The sequence below is a fragment of the Pogona vitticeps genome, chromosome 6 (assembly GCF_051106095.1).
Source record: "Pogona vitticeps strain Pit_001003342236 chromosome 6, PviZW2.1, whole genome shotgun sequence".
Taxonomy (NCBI): Eukaryota; Metazoa; Chordata; class Lepidosauria; order Squamata; family Agamidae; genus Pogona; species Pogona vitticeps.
In genome coordinates, this window is record NC_135788.1 from 60,731,734 (window position 1) to 60,749,681 (window position 17,948).

Sequence of the window (17,948 nt, forward strand, 5' to 3'; positions counted from 1 at the left end):
GCCTCCACTTTAGATTTAAAGAAGCCTGCAAACTGGTCAGGTGAAAAACTAGGGGGAGGCCTATCACCTGAACCAGTTCTGGATAGGTCGTGCACTATACGGAATAATTCCGCCTGCTGGTTGGACGCTTTGCTTACCCGGTTAGTGAAGAATGATCTACATTCAGCCTTTACCTTAGTCAGGTAAAGGTTAGTCGCGACCCTAACAGCTATCCAATTATGATCCGTCGGGTTCTTCCTCCACCTACGCTGTAGCCTTCTCCTATATCGCTTCATCACTCGGAGCTCCTGATTAAACCTGAGTGCAGGCCGAGCTCTGAGCAGGAGAGGGCATTTAGGCGCGATCGTGTCTATAGCCCTAGTGGCAGCGATGGACCAGCTGTCAACCAGAGCCTTGACAGGAGCGCCAGCCAGGTCAGCCAAAACACCTCTCATGGCCTCCTGGAATCCAGCAGGATCCAGTAGCCTTCGAGGGCAGACCATAGAAATAGGTCCCTGCTCCCTGCGAGGGGGGAGTGCCACTGAGAGGTTACATTTTATTAGGTGGTGATCTGACCATGACAAGGGGACCGACAGAAGGTCAGTCACCACTAGATCAAACTCACTCCAATTGGTGGAAAAAACCAGGTCCAACGTATGGCCACCCATGTGGGTGGGGCCATTGACATGTTGGGACATGTTTAAGGAAGCCAAGGTTTCCAAGAACTCAAGAGCTGGCCCTGTAGTCTCTGTCCCCGTGCACGTTGAAATCACCCAAGATGAGAAGCCTCGGGGATCCCAACAATGCCGTGGAGACAAAGTCGGCCAGCTCTGGTAGGGAAATGGCTGGGTCACGGGGAGCGCGGTAACCCAGCAAAATCCCAATACCATCCCTAGCCCCTATAGACACGTGGAGTGCCTCTAGAGCTGGCTTTACCACTGAGGAGCGCCTAGTAACCTCTACGTTGGATTTGTAAACAATGGCTACTCCCCCCCGCCCCTCCAGTCTACCCTGGTGCTGGACAGCATTAAAGGGCGAGCAGATGAGAGCCAGGGGAGGACCCCCCTCCCCATTAATCCACATCTTGGTTATGCATGCCAGGTCTGCATCCTCCTCCAGGATAAGGTCATAGATCATCTGGGGTTTGTTGGATACAGACCTGGCGTTCAACAGTACCAGATTTAGAGTGAAGGGCTGTCTGGGCTGTCTACCTTGATACTGAGGGTTGGTCACCGTCTCAGAACAATGAACAGCCGTCAAACATCTGTTCATCGTTCTTCTAACATGAGTAGGGACTGTGCCAACGCCATATCTCCCTCTACCTGTGATCACAGGGATATTGAAAGGCCCCTCGCTGGGCGAGCAGGCCTTCCACTCCATATCCAAGAAAAGGAAAGAGAAAGAAAGAAAAAGAAAGAAAAAACTATTAAGAATCAATTACCCTAAATTAGTAAGACAAACAAACTTAGGCACAAAATAAATACATAAATCAAATATATACTATAAAATAGAAAAAATACAAAAAATACAATAAAAATCCCAAATTATAAACCCCATGTGTATAAAGTTAAAATAATTTTTTAAGGAATCATGTGCTAGAGCCCCACATATAGTCCTGGTCCTCCCTCCTCCTCCACACAACCTTGTCCATTCAATAATGCCGATTTCGATGTTATTTTTGGTGTTGTTAAAGCTGATGTTAAAGGTGGAGTAAGAATATTACTCGTGGAGGATAACACAAAGGTCTTAATCATGGACACAAGGGTGAGCAAAGTTGTTTCAGTCGCTGGCCCTTCCCGCCCCTTGGGAGGAGGCAAAGTGTCTCTGCAGATAGTCTGAAAAAGGGAGAGTGAGCGAACCGGTGCTAGAGAAGGCCCCGTCCCCTGGAGATCCAACATGGCGACCAGCCAGCCAGGGAACGGGACAAACAATTCACTCTCGCTCACAGTCACCCAGAGTCCCCCCCCCACTGCCTTTCACACCGGCATGCCAAAAAATTAAAGGTTTTCGCCACAACCAGGCACAAAGAGTCCGGCCGCCCCTGCTGCAGACTTCGGTTTCAGGTATGCTAATAGGACTAACTTCTGGGGGAGAGGGGAGCGCTAACCTCCAGCCTCGAATCCTTTCCCCTCTGATGAACTCGTCCAGAATCCAGCTGGGGGGAGGAGGGGGCATGAACCACCAGCTTCTAGGTTCTTTCCCCTCTGGTGGTCCTTCCCTCCGGGTTCTTCCCCTCTCCTCCAGAGTCCAGCAGGGTCTGGGGGGGAGGGGGCGTGAGTCTCCAGCCACTCGGTCCTTTTCCCTTCCGATGGTCTCCTCGAGAGTCGGCTGGGTCGTCCAGCTGGATCCCGCTCCCCTCCGACTCCGAAGCGCTCATCAGCCTCCTCCAAGGTAGCAAGACAGGGCTCCCAGCTTCCGAGCTCCCGGACTCTGATGACAAGCCAGCTGCGTGCTCCGTGACTCCGTGTTTCGAGCTGGCATTTCAGGTCCGCATTGGCTCCACGTTCCGAGGTCCTGCCCGGCACAGCCCAGCACTCCACATCACGCCCAGTAGGTCAGGCACCAGGTAAGCGGGGAGAGGAGGTGGATCAGAAGGAAAAGAAAAGAAAGAAAGGCAAAAAGAAAAGAAGAGAAAAAGACCAAGAGGCAAGCTGGAGTGGTGGAGAAAACGCTAACCACCCATCACCAGCGCCATCTTGGGAAAATCCAGGCACAATTTTGCAAACAATACAACATCATATATCTCTGTAACACAATATCTTCTCACTTTACACATTCCAATACAATTCAATAATATACTAAGTTTAAGGGCATGTTCAGCTACTTCTGATTTTTCTGGTTGTTTTAATCTGCAGTGTCTCTCATGTTCTTTGATTCTGTTGTGACTGTTGTGTTTTGTGGTCCCGATATATACCTGTCCACAGCTGCAAGGTATCCAGTGTACTCCTGCAGTGGTGAGGGGGTCCCTTCTGTCTTTTGCTGACCGTAACATTTGTTGTATTTTTGTGGTGGGCTTGAATACTGTTTGTAGGTTGTGTTTTTTTCCATTTCCCCATGCGGTCCATGACCCCTTTGATGTATGGCAGAAATACTTTATTTGTGGGTGGCTGTTTTTCTTCTTCAGTTTGGTGTTGTTTTCTTGGTTTGATGGCTCTTGTGATTTCATTTTTAGAGTAGCCATTTGCCTGTAGGGCCCAATTCAGATGGTTGAGTTCAATGCTGAGAAACAAGCTAGATATGAAATTCTATTTCAAAATACTGAAGTACTGGACAACATCAGCAATCTGTATGTTAGACTGCACAGGGAAGCCATTGAAATCCATAAACATAAACATAAACAAAACTTCAACAGGAAAGAAGAAGGCCTGAAACTAAACCCGGCCTGTCGGCCCATTCTGAAAAATACTACCTGTAAAAGGTCAGCGAACTCTTACCCAGCCACAATGGCCAGAGATCTTCACAGAAAAAAAGACCAGCTAATGACACGCATCAATCACAGTGACAGATAATCTCTCCCTCCTCCCCCTTCCCCCCTCATCAGAACAAAAACATGCTGATCACCCTATCTCCTGAAAAAAGACAAAAGCTGTTCCCACAGCTATAAATACTATCCAACAAACACCAACAGAGCATGGACAGAATTCCTACTCCAGTCCTCTGAAGATGCTGGCCAGAGAGACTGGCGAAATGTCAGGAAGAACAACCTTCAGAACACGGCCAAAGAGCCCGAAAAACCCACAACAACCATTAGATCCTGGCCGTGAAAGCCTTCATGATTACCCACACTAGTGGCTGGAGTTACTGGGGCTGGAGCTGGATAATGAACCATTGGAGCGGCCCAGTCGCCTAAGTGGGCACCCATATAAGGTCAATATGTACTGGGAGCCCCTGTCACCTAAGGGTTGCTTGCCAGATAGGGCTACACCTTAAATTGGCCACTACTTGGCCAAGGCCAAGCTGGCAATGCTGAAACCAATTTTCAATCAAGTTTTTAATTCAACAATTAATTCCCTTTTAAAAAAATTCTTATTAATGATTCTGATTACTATTGTTATTGTTATTGCCCCTATTTGTTGTCCCTTTTCTTCCTATTATTATTATTATTATTATTATTATTATTATTATTATTATTATTATTATTATTATTATTATTATTATTATTATTATTATTATTATTATTATGATGTTGTTGTTGTTGTTGTTGTTGTTGTTGTTGTTGTTGTTGTTGTTGTTGTTGTTGTTGTTGTTGTACTTTTTAATAGGCTTCTAAGGGGCTCCTGTGGTGGACCTGAATTTATTACTTTCCTTGATATCTGTGACTTTTATTAATTCTAATCCTAACATTAATTATACAATTAATCCAATAAATACAGCATCCTGCTCTTTAATCTATTATCTAAATCACTGCCCAGTAGCAGCTAATTAAATTGCAATCTGCCAATCAATAGCACCTCAATCAAAACCTGATTCAACTTATAAAATACTAAGGGACCTTAATATAATCAATTAAAATTAACCCCCACAAGAATATCCCTACTCCTAATTAATTCGCTCAACCTCTTCCCTTGGGCTCACGCCCAACCGTTAGTACCCAATTCAAAGGCAGCAGCCAATGAACGCGCATCTCAGAGTGAGGGAAAGAAAGAAGGTGGGGGAAGCGGGAGGAGGATGGGGTGTAGGAAAAAGGGTGAAAAAAATCCCTGAAGGACTAACGGCCAAAGCCACTCGCCTGTATCCTGGGTGCGCTACTATGAGCAAGTTTACAATCCTCCCTTCCTTTTCTCTTCCTTCTCTTCCTTTTTATTTTTACAATTCATGATTCATGCCTGTATCCCCAGTAATCAACTCCCCAACTGCACTTAAATCAATCACTTCCTTTTTTGTGGCCACATGGCTGGCACGGGCACCAGCAATGCACCCCCAACCCTCCTTCAAAACCAATTAACGTACACAAGTATTAATAAAATAACCAATTGAACCAAATGTTAACAAAGCAGTGAATAAACAAACTTAATCAATGTAGTAACCAGAACGTATAACAAAATCAAACTGATTTGATCATCCATGTGATGATTTGTGTTTTTATGAGATGCTAGAATGGGTTTTGTAGTCATAATATTGTCTTGACAGCATCCATCTTGATTTAAAGTCTGCTCTGTAGTAGGAAAGTTTTTCATGCTGTTTCAGAGAAGCTTCGCTCTCTGGTTATCTCGTTGCTAAGATGAGTAGAGAGCAGAGACTTTCGTAGTCACAATAATTCTGCCACAAAATATGATAACAACTTTCAAGCTCCCATGAGAAAGTTAGGCGGGACAACAAGACCCAGGAGGGGGTGTTCCTTATGAAGAATTCTGGGAAGAAGAAGGAAGTGGGGAGAAGTTGAAAAAAAGATGGAGTTGGACTGAGAAAGGTCAGACATGTGCTTTTTCCCAAAATGGATTATATCTTTGGTATGGAGCCTTTTTGTCAACATAGACTGATGGAGGACAATTGGAATCTACCTGACCTGTTGGACTACGAACTGTGAAATCCCTGGAAACGTGAGAATGACTGTACTTATGCATTATTCTAGTTTAGAATGCTTTTAATTATTTTATTTTTCCAGCTGGAGTGGTGGGGGTGATCTGTCTGCCTTGTTATGAAAATGTTCTTAACTGAATTACTTTGCAATAATCTGAATTATTTTCTGAACCATCTCTTTTTAAATAAAACAGTAATGATTTAGAATTGCATGCATTGGTTTCTTGAACAGACTAGTCTTTCTGATTTGGCCATGTGTATTTGCTACCTGATATAGAGCCCAGATTAGCCTGAGTCTAAACTCATGGATTTGTCTCTGTGTGTGTTGCTTTTCTTATTAAAGGAGGTGGATATGAGGAAGAAGTGTTAGTCAGGGCCTAGCTGAGAGTCTTGGGCTCATCTTAGCTCCTAAAGGACTGACTAAACTTTGGAATCTCTCCATTCTCCGGCATCCCCAGTATCCTTGGAGGTGGGGGATTGCTGACATCGTTGGCAGCAGTGACATGAAACGCGGGCTTTGATTTATTGCATTTACTTTTGCTTAAGTTGAAAGCAGCAGGCATCTTGATGCATGTGCTTTTTGCAGCTGGGAAATTCCAAGCCTTGAAATGCATAGAGTTCAATAGAGTTCAATGAGAGAAAAAACAAAAAATCACCAAAAATTAAGGACGCCTCAGAACAACACCAAATTAAGTTTGCGTAGGTTTCAGGAGGTGGGCTAACGATAGCAAGCATTTAAAACACTTTTCAAACAGTTTAAGGCACTTTTACAGGAGCGAAAAGGGACATCGGAAAGGGCTCTTTGATCTCCGTTTCCCTGCTTTTGAAGCTCTTTCCGATGTCCCTTTTCACTCCTGTAAAAGTGCCTTAAACTGTTTGAAACCTGTTTTAAATGCTTGGCATCGATAGTCCATCTTGTGAAACGTATGCAAACTTAATTTGGTGTTGTTCTGAGGGGTCCTTAATTTTTGGTGATTTTTTGTTTTCTCCATTGAAAGCCATTGGACGGTCCGTCCAATGGTTTTCAATGGAGAAAACAAAAATCACCAAAAATTAACGAAGACTCAGAACAACACCAAATTAAGTTTGCATACGTTTCAGGAGGTGGGCTAACGATTGCAAGCATTTAAAACACTTTTCAAACAGTTTAAGGCACTTTTACAGGAGCGAAAAGGGACTTCGCAAACCCATTCAAATGCATTGAGTTGGCTTCAATGCATTTCAATTGGGGAACCGCGTTTCCCTCAACGATGTTTCCTATGGGGATTTTCGCTTAAGGACGGCAATCCATTCCAATTGGAATGGATTAACCGGTTTTCAATGCATTCCTATGGGAAATGGTGTTTCACAGAACGATGTTTCACAGAACGGTTTTTTTTTTGAACCAATTAACATCGTTGTGCAAGCCACCACTGGCAGTCAGATTGTGAGAAGAGAGAAGGAACAGATGCTAATAGAGATAAGCTGGTCAAGATAAATAGATAGAGCAGGTGGTGCTTGGTTATGTGGCAAGATACTGTATATGGTATTTTAATGATTGGATTGTATACAATGAATATCTGAAGAACATCTTTGATTATGATTAAATTTGATACCCTTCAATAAATAAGTTCTGTTGGCAGTTCCCAGACAAGTGTTTGACTAAAGTCTTTTATATGGTGGATAAAGGAAATCCACTGGTGGCAGTGAGGAAAAGAGAAGACTGAACCATTTGTGAGAACATAACACCTAGGTGCATCAAAGGAGGGAACGTCACAATTTGTGTCAGCTGGTGGAGTGACATAGCTTGAGCTCTTTGTTTGGTGAAACAAGCAGGGGCCATGTGGCAAACATCATACACCCCTCTTCCAAAGCTACTGTCGTGAGACTGCAGCAAGGTCTCAAGTCCATCCAGGGAAGCCGGCAAAGGCAAGCCACACTGTCGAAGCCTCGGCTCTGCGGCGGCTTATTCATTCCCCACTAAAAATGCATAATTAGGCCTTTTGGGATCTCAGCCAATACTATTACAATACTCATGCATTTGAAGCATCCTGAATTTTATGTTGGTTATCTGTGCAAACAAACTAGCAGGTTTTAATCTCTAAAGAGAGATGGGCTTCATGATTGTAGTTTGTTAGGGTTGGAAAGAATGCAGATTCAATAAGAAAATCTTTATAGGGAAAATAATTTTTGCATTTTACATGTGAAGTGTACTTTCACATTTCAGAGGGGAAGGAGGAAGAATGAAAGTAAAAAAAAACTTCTCTGGCTTCTAGTGCATTTCTGAGTTTAGTTGAAGCTGTTGCTTTTTATCTTTTAAGACCGAAACAGTTTATGATAATTTTTTAAAACATGTACTGTTTAAAACTGCCCTAAATACAATGTATGCATCAATGTACGTATTCACCTTCTCTGGATGCTTCTACTAGGTGAGGTGTAGGCATGTAGTAAATGGGGAGAGAGGCAATTCTTAGTCGTGGAGCTCTGTTTGTGAGATGCAACAGGTAGAAAATACATATCTATCATTTATAAAGTGTTAAAACATTTGCGTTCCTAGATTTTATAGTGGATTATAGTGGGTTAGTTTCTTTCCCTTCTATATTCCAAACGTACAGTAAAATCTCACGCAGGCTAGCCATAGATTCTGCAAAAGTTATTGTCAGGCTCATCATTATAACACTGAGGGTGGTGAGAAAAAAAATGTAAATTATTACTGTAATACCCAGCCTGATCAAGAAGTTGATATTTAGCCTCTGTGTGTGATATTTCAGTTGTCTAATAAAGGCATCACCTACCTACATCTTCGAATCGTGTACAAGAACCACATAGCTTTTTCCTTTTTTGTTCACTTAGACATGGACACTGATACTAATTCTATTGACATAATGTTCTTGAGACGTAATGAGATCAATCCAATTTAATTCCCAGCCTTACCTAATCCATTAAAATGAATGGGACTTGTTATTCAACACTTTCATAAGCTCATTTGGCTGAAATCCTGTAGCTTAGTTGCACAAATAGTGTAACTTTAAGAAGTAAATTGTCATATATTAGGAAAACTCTGTAAATGTTATCTGTTGCATACTGAATTATAAGTGTTACTCCATGTTCTATGGAGATTTCTTAATTTGTGGCAATCCAGCTCTAAAAATTGTGTTGTAGCAACATTTTGGGCAATGATTTTAATGAATCTAGTTGGGACAAAGATTGGATTTGTCCCAAAAGGTTTTAATTTTGGTTTGCTGCTGGTTGTTTTTGTTATTGTGTAGCAATTAGTATATCACTAAAGATGTTATTTTATAAAGCCTAAAAATATAGGTTGTCTTTTAAATAATTGAACAATTTTATACAATTGACGAAAGGGGTTGATTTACAACTGTTACTACTCTCATGTATTTGCTTCCCCAATACATTTGAGTGAATAGCTTTTTCAGGATGATGATATGCATGGTCCCAAATCTACATTATTCATCACAAGCAGTAATTCCTATTCTTAGTGGATTTATTTATTTATTTATTTATTTATTTATTTATTCATTCATTCATTCATTCATTCATTCATTCATTCATTTACTATACCACCTCTCTGGACTTTCAACCACTCTAGTGGTCGAAACATTGGCAGTGTTTCTGTCAGTAAGGTTCCTTTTACTAAGAGGCTCTGTGCTGGCATTTAGTCAGGTTTTCAGTTACCTGTTTAGACCTCAGGTTTAAACCACACATGCTACTTTTGCTGTTTTGTTCAAAATGTGTTGTACATTACTCTTTTTATCCCCTTCTTTTCAGTGTGCCAAGGAAACAGCAACAAGCTGACACAGCTTGCAAGTTTTGAAGACCACTACAACAGCCTGAAGAGAACGTATGAGGGCTGTGAGGTGGTGCTTGGCAATCTTGAGATCACTTATGTGAAAGACAACTATAATCTCACTTTTTTGAAGGTTAGTATGATGATTCATATTGCTATGATTCAGGGGTCAATGAGGAAGAAGAAGATTGCTTGTGGTAGTATTTTAAAGTAGGAATGAATGCCCTGGTTCCCAGTTACTTCTGTTGGTGAGCAACTTTGTTATGGAACACTTCATGTTACATTTCTTAATTACCTCCTTATCCCATTCTCTTTTTGCAAATGGCAATTGTCTGTACCCGGCTCTTATCATAGCAGCTGGGTCTCCTGGATAGTACATCAAAGGACACTTGGAGGGCTTTCCTAGGAACCTCCACACTAACATGGCTTTTAAAAACTTATCAAAAATAGGTTTTAACTTGTGGAGACTAATACACATCAAACAATTCCAGGTCTGGAAATAATGACTCATGGATAGTTGTGAATTTGCTGTCTGTTCTAAGCAGAATATGAGGCTGTTTCAGTCAAGCTATGTAGTCAAGCCATGGATAAGAGTTTTGTGAAAAATATCATGAAATGCTTTTATGAAACAACACAGAATTTGGGGCACGAGTTAGTTACTTTATTATTGCAAAGGACTTTGCATCTTATGTAGTGAATTCTGCTGAGTATTAGTAAAGGCTAATGCCTCAGAGAGGTCAGGATTTAAGAAACCATTTATTTTATAGAATATGAAAGGTAAAGTGCTTTCTCGTCATCATTGTGCCAAAGAGGAAGGTATTACCCATGATAGAGAACAGACAGGGCAATTATGATTTAGGTAAAACAATCCAGTGTAAATTCACACATGAACCCTTAGATGTGGTGAGTGAAACATTTAGGTAAAACCGACTCAACAGTTACCAGAAAATCACTTCTGGTTTTTCAAAAAGCTGACACGCATCTTGTCCTGTCAGATAGCTTTTAAATAGAGCTCCGAAGGTTTCAGGATAGCAACTGGCCATTATTTTTCCAATGCAAATTAGCTTTGGGGCTCTTTTTTTTATATGGGTGCGTGTGGCCCACCAAGGTCTGAAAAGGCCCCTGTAAACCACCAGACTTGCCCACCCCCTCAGCTTAGCTCAAAACAAATACAACAGAGACAAACAGACCAGTTAAAAGTATGTTGTGTGGAATTCACTCCCTATGAAGCAAACAAAGGAATATTTGTGAGAATTCTATTGGCTTTTGTGTAAGGTTTGCTCTGAATGCACACCAGCATCTTAGCCATGGTGCATTACACAGACCTTACATGAACACCAGTGTGATTCTGACACTGTAAGTACTATTATATTTTAATGTGAGCTTTTCTGGACACAATAGTATTTAAGGCGCCACGTATTTTTGTCTTTTTTGTTTTGTTTTTGTTTCTTTGGATTTTGCCTGATATGACTGCACGGACTGACACAGCTACCTCTTTTAAAACTGCAAGTAAGATTCTAGTTGCTGTTTGACACGAAAGGTGTCAGGTTTAATGTATACATGGGATTAGGCTTTTTGTTTTCTTATCAACACACCCAAAAACACAGCTTTCAGTTTTCCGGTGCTGTATGAGCACAGAATACTGTTTTCTGCTTATATTTTATAGTCTGCCTTGTATTTTATAGCCTTTTCTGTCAATTTTGTGTTTATTGTCTCATTGTTTGTCACAGGGTGCATTGGCACAAATTGTGAGGATATGAATTTGATTAAGATGGTGATGAGCTAGTAAAGGACTTCTTGGTTTTCACTGGTAAAACAAGCTTTGGTCTCCTGAGATTATCTGTCTAATTTTTGCTCTGAAAATGCCTTAATTCATTTTGAGAACATTTTGATAATCTAAAAAAATCTAGATTTGATTGATTATTAGATAGCTATATAGTAGAACAGGTATGTCCTCCAGATATCTAGCTCTTCAGATATCTAGATGTTTCATTTTAATGGAACTTTTATGCCATTGTTGCAACAAGACTTAGTTCTACACTGAAAGTCATAGTAAGTCAATTATTCACTTTTTTTCACACATAGACATTAGTATTCTTCCATACACAAAACTCTTTAATAATTAATTGTGAACTGCTAATTTATGAGTTGCAAACATGCAATTATTAATTTTTGCTACGGGAATCAACAGTATCGATGACTGCTTTACCTTCGTGGGATGCTCTTTTTAACTGGTAGTGTTGTTATGCTACATCTTTTAATTTCTTAGGGACTGATATTTTTTGTGAGCCAAGGCATCCTGAAATCCAAGCAAGGGAGGCAATGGTTCTTTGCAGTGGGGGAAAGCGCCCCCATTATATATATATACAATATAGATAGAGATAGAGAGATGTTTATGAATCATGTGCTGCAATAAATCAGAAGTAATGTCCAAGTTCTCACGCATAGGTTCAGTAAACTGCTTAGCAATTTGTGTTTCTGAAAAATACCATCCCTAAATATTGTAGCCAGAGAATATGCTGACCACAGATTAAACAGTGTTGTAAGGTCATTCTACTTCACAGAAGCCATAATGGACTTTTCCTCTCTCTACTACAACAGCCTTAACAACAATTGCTTTTCTGGATTTTGTCTTAATAAGAATTTGTGTGTCATTTTGAAATAAGAATAGCATTTTATTGTTTCCAGTCTGCTTTCTTCCAAAATATAAAGGCAAAACTAAGGGGAGATTAGTAGAACCTTGGGGATTAATAGCTTTTAAGACTTCCTCACACAACCATAAAACATTGATTTTCTGTGTTCTCCTGCACCTTCCAGAGCATACAAGAAGTAGATGGTTATGTGCTTATAGCAATGAATACAGTGAAAAGTATTCCATTGGAGAATCTCCAGCTAATCCGAGGAAACACCCTTTTTGAAAATGCTGCTCTGACAATTTTTGCAAATTACGATAATTTGAGGGGACTTGAAGAGCTGCCAATGAGACGTTTAGCAGGTGAGATCTTTGGGAAGGAAAGGTGCAATGATGATGATGCAAACATATTGTTAGTTAAAAATCTGGGAGTCTCCAGCAGACCATTTGCCTATAGTGTGTCATTATGTAAACTTAGAGCTAACCAAATGCTTCATACTCAAGTTTTGCATTATTTTTTGGCTAAATTGTGGCAGGAGTAGTGTGCTTGTTAAACCACATGAACTTCTTAGTACGTAGTATTTATTTTTAAACACGTACTTTTTTTCAGAATAGTCAAACTGTTCCACAAAGATTAGCCTAGTAAACTGTTTGACAGAGAACCTCCAGCCTCCAGGTTGAATGTAGTCCAAAAGCTTCTTTTCCTCTTATTTCCAAATATTAACAGTCACAATTAGAAGTGGAATAGCCACCTGTGATATTTACTGAGTAACAAGAGGGTAACTCATTTAAATTTTATTGGGTAGAATCTAGCAGAATATTTATGCGTGCGTACATGCATTTCTCTTACATGGAGTGGCAAGGAGTTGTTAATTACATGTCCCCAACTGAATTCCTAGTAGCACACCAGTTGCATGACTCAGCATATGACTAGAAATTTAGTTGGGGGCTTATTGATTAGGAGCTAGTCTCTGCTCCACATTGCACCTTTGCACTTATGTAGGCATAAATTCAGTTGGATTCTGGTCATTTAAATCTTTTAAGTATGCATTAACTGTAAGAAACACTGGAACTTCAAATCAAGATGAAATCCCTAAGAGGTACATCTGAACTGCTTACGGATTCCCCATCTGAACTTGCATCCACCATCCTTCTGCCACCTTTATATGCAACACATTTTCTAACATCAGTCTGCTGATCTTATAGAATTGAGCCTGTGGGAGAGGGTGGGCTTTTATAGGTTTTTATCTCCTTTCTCCAGAAATACTGCCTTTGTGACCAGGATGTTTGCAGGTAATGCCTTTAACAGATTGTTGTGCTGATACCTGAATGACTAAGAGAGGATGTTCCCTCACTTTTCAATTGCATCTATATGGACAAAGTAGGGATTCGAGTTACGTAGAGAATAGTCTTATGTATACGTACTGAGTTTGTATAACAGATTAAGTTTCTATAGTTAAGAAAGGTCTAGCAGTGCAGGCCTATTATATACAAGCTCAGAAATAAATCCCACTGTATTTGATGGAGTTTACTGTCAGGCATGTGAATTAAGAATCACAGTTCAAGTATTTTCCAGTCATAGCCTCCCTCTTCCCACAGAAAATGTATCCAAAAACACCTAAATAAATAAAATGGATTTTGCTTAGTGTAGTAAATTGCTCTAGAGTAGGCCCATTGAATATTTTGGGATTTAGTGACCCAACTCCTCTGTAATTCCATTGAATGACATAGCAACTTACTATGATAAAGTTCAATCACAGTTAGAGTACACCTACTTGAATCCAATGGAGCTTATGGAAGAGTGACTCACCAAATCCCATTGATTCACTACGCCTACTTTAGCATGACTTAGCAAACAAAGCAATAGGATTTGTCTGTTGGGATTTATTTCTGCATAAATCTGCATTGGTTAGTAATATGAAATGCATGGTTGTAGGTTTTTCGGTCTGTTTGGCTGTGTTTTGGAGGTTTTTCTTCCTAATGTTTCACCAGTCTTTGTGGCTGGCATCTTCAGAGGACAGGAGTTAGAACTCTGTGTTCTGGTGTAGTGTGTGGGATAGTTGAGTATTTGTAGCTGTGGGATCCGCTTTTTGTCCTTTTCAGGAGATTAGATGATTATGGTGTGCAATCCCGCTTTTTTCAGGGCATGTTCAGCTACTGGCGATTTTTCTGGTTGAAAAATTGGCAGTAGCTGAACATGCCCTGAAACAAGCTGGACATTAAGTCCTATTTCAAAAGACAGAAGTACTGGAAACACCAGCAATCATTATAGTAGACTACATAGGGAACCCATTGAAATCCACAAACATCAACATAGCTTCAACAAAAAAGAAGAAAGTCTAAAACTCAACAAAGCCTGGCTCCCAGGACTAAAAAAATACAGCCTGTTAAAAGATCAACGAACTCTACCCAGCAACAAGGATCGGTGATCACTGCACACAAAAGACTAGATAACAACACCCATCAATCACAGTGACAGATCATCTCCCCCTTATCACAACAATGCACCCATAACAAAAAAACACACCCAATCTCCTGGAAAGGACAAAAAGCTGATCCCACAGCTCCAAAGACTCAACTATCCCACAGACTACACCAGAACACAGAGTTGTAACTCCTGTCCTCTGAAGATGCCGGCCACAGAGACTGGTGAAATGTTAGGAAGAAAAACCTCCAGAACACAGCCAAACAGCCCGAAAAACCTACAACAACCATCGGATCCCAGCCACGAAAGCCTCTGAGAATATGAACTGCAGTCTAGTGAACACTTTTTTGAGAATAAGCCTCATTGAGCATTAAAGCCGCTGCCTTGACGCATGTGCAGAGCACAGAATATTAAATAAATTAGTACAATGGTGGTATTTTCATTATTTTCTTAGCCTGTTAGGGCAAGGTTAAAGTAAGGATGTGCATTCAGATTCAGAAATATCTGGAGTTCACTGAATAGTGACATATTCAGATGGTTTCATATACGTTTGCATCCAAATTTGATAGATCCAAATATCTGAAATAATAATTCCTAATATTTGGAGTCCCATCTACTACTATAGAGTAGAAAGCAAAAGGCTAAGTTTCTTCTTGCCAGAGAAAGACATAAACGTCTGGCATGATTTCTTGAGAAATTAAATTTAAACAAACTGTGGCACCAAGGATAGTGGGGGCAGGGAACTGTGTCTCTTGACTGAGACTGTCAATGGGCAATTGGGGCGAGAGCAGTACATGTAAATGATGTCAGTCTGCACCACTGACATCTAGAAGCAGGCCCAGACACCAAAACCCAAAGGTAGTTTTTCACATTGGTTCGTTCCCACCGAAAGATGGGCACAGCTGCTTATAAATCTCCAGACTATGCTACTGGGACAGGTTGAAGGAAGCAGGAAAACAGTAGGCCAAATATGATATGGACTCAGTTCCTAAAGGAAGCCACTGACCTGTGTCTACAAGAGCTGAACAGGGGCATTGAGGTCAGGACTTTTTTGAGATTGCTCATACATAGGGCTGTGATAAATCAGAAGTGACCTGACAGGACATAGTAAGAGCAACAACACTGAACTAAACTGTTAACCCTTTTCTACTGAGTTTCCAAGTAATAGGAAGTAAAAGCTTTTTTTTAAATTAGGAAATTGTTACATTGAATTGATCTCTGGTTTCTATTTGGGCTTTTTCTTCAGTAGACATACATATAATTCAACTTCACTTTCTACACAAAATGTGTTGTGTAAATGACAAGACTGGTCAAAATTGCATCTAGCCTTACACATTTTTCTATGGCCATTCCCTTAGCATCATTCCTTATCACAGGAGTATGGTTCACAAAACTCTTACAAAAGCAGAATTTGGCCTCTTGTTTGAAAAGTTTCCCTACTTCTTTATTTTGCTCTCCTTCAATGCTTCCTTCAAAGGACAAACCATTTCATTGCTTGATGTTCTTGTACTACTTTCTTTTGGCAGAAATTCTAAATGGAGGTGTATATATTGGCAAAAACCCTTATCTCTGCAACATGGACAATGTTTTGTGGGACGACATTGTTGATACAACTAATGGCAAAGGTTTTGTGCTGTTTGATCCTGTGGAAAGAAATTTGTCAAGGACTGACAATAAGTCTTGTAAGTATAGTAGAGAAAAATAAAATATTCAAGATGTTTCAACAGTGTTGTTGAAATATTGTCAGCCCATTGGATGATTTCTTAAACTGTAAAATGTATAGTTATAAGAGAACCAGCATCTGCTGTTCGGCAAACATATGTAACAAATACATGCTTGTTAGGTCTCATTTGCCACCGTCATTGGCCAGAGTGTCTCTCGGCCAATAGACATGGAAGAAAACACCACTCCCATTGCTCAGGCTGTATGGCATTTTCCCTGTTCAATGGCTTCCCATGCCCTTACATATCCAATGCAGACTCCATGTCCTTATCATTAAGGCACTGTCCAGTTTTCCCTAACCATACCTTTAATTCTTCTTTCTTACTCTCTGATTGTTCACTACCTCACTCCTCCATCTATACAGCACTTACGTCCCCTAAGGGTTCTTCCTGTTATCACAACTCTGCTTTTTCTCCCTTGCTACTTCTTACATACGAAATATCTCTCCGGTTATCTGGATGGGATCATAATTTTGTTTGAACTTAACAAGTAAAGGAAAACTATATGTTATAGAAAACACGTCAGTGGAACCTGAAATAATTATTTTTTTTCTTTTTGTTATTATTATTATTATTCATAAAATCCATCTATGCTTATTTAACATTGTATCACCTGGGTTCAGCTTATAATCATTTGTTAAAACAACAACAATACATATTAAGCTCTTAATCTATGCAACATGTTTCTAACCATTGGTAAAACAAAACCCATGTTTGATAATATTCTGCATCTTCATGTCCTTTGATTTTCAGTGTCAGTCTATCTGTTTCAGTGCAGTTGTAATTATTTCTTGTGTTTCTTCATTTTTCCAATATTGTGCAAATATAATCCTTACAGCTGTTAAAATATGCAGTATTAAATATACATTTTGTTTATCAACACTTTCTGATATTATACCTAATAGAAAGCATTCTGGCTTAAAATCTACATTTTTTGATTAATTTAACAAGCCATATATGTATTTTTTTCAATTTTTTTTTTTTTTTGCTTTATCACAGGTCCATCAAAGGTGATAATAAATTCCATTTTTTCTGACATTTCCAGCATTTACTTGACCTGCTAGAATACATTTTAGCTAATCTATTGGATGGTAAATGCCATCTGTAGTGGGCACGCTGAAGCCTCTACCAACTCAGGCCTCCAGGAGTGCTCACTCTTCTTCTTCAGTCGCTGCCACCAATTTTATCCAATATTTTTTTTAAAAAAACCCAAGTGTTATTTCAAAACAAAAACGTGGTTTATTGGCTTAACAAAATAAAATAAGTAAATCACAAAATGTTAATCAAGGTCTTTCACTCACTGACACACACAGACTCTTCCCTCACTGACTATTTAGCTCACAGGCCCATAGACACACTCATCACTCACTCTCTCAAAATCTCTCTCTTTCTCACACCCCCTCTTTACATCATACACCCCTTTATATATTCCAGCTCCTCCCCCTTCTGCACCATCTTCCGTCCCCTCATTGGCTGAGGTTCCACTGCCCAGCTGTGACGGACAGGTGAGGGCAGGGCTGAATGCTACACCATCTATAAAACATTTTATATAACTTCCCCTTATAAGATGTTGCCATTGTCATTTTATAGTTTCTAGACCACAGTTTTTGCCATTTTTCAAAGTCAATATTATATCCAAAATTTTTTACTCATTGAACCATCGTTTCTTTGACCTGATCGTCCTCCATTTTCCAAGCTAAAATAAATTTATATATTTTCCTAATTAATTTATCATCTGATGTTAACATTATTTGGTCAAATATTGTCTGTTTTTTATAAAAATCACACATTTTAAAAATCCCTTTCATATCTAGATTGTATTTGCATTATGGGACACCATGATGCGTCTAATCCCTGGTCTATAAAGTCTTGTTTTGGTTTTAATCT

The 17,948-nt window shown here is 39.8% G+C and overlaps 1 protein-coding gene across 1 annotated transcript in view; it reads left to right on the top strand.

The window, feature by feature from the left end:
* The window catches only part of LOC140707981 (epidermal growth factor receptor-like), a 91,462-nt gene that overhangs the window by 14,040 nt on the left and 59,474 nt on the right, over nucleotides 1-17,948 (top strand). The window contains exons 2-4 of the mRNA XM_073002560.2: nucleotides 9,265-9,416; nucleotides 12,101-12,278; nucleotides 15,867-16,022. Of these exons, the coding sequence (XP_072858661.2) occupies nucleotides 9,265-9,416; nucleotides 12,101-12,278; nucleotides 15,867-16,022 (486 nt within the window). The remainder of the gene's footprint in view (nucleotides 1-9,264; nucleotides 9,417-12,100; nucleotides 12,279-15,866; nucleotides 16,023-17,948) is intronic.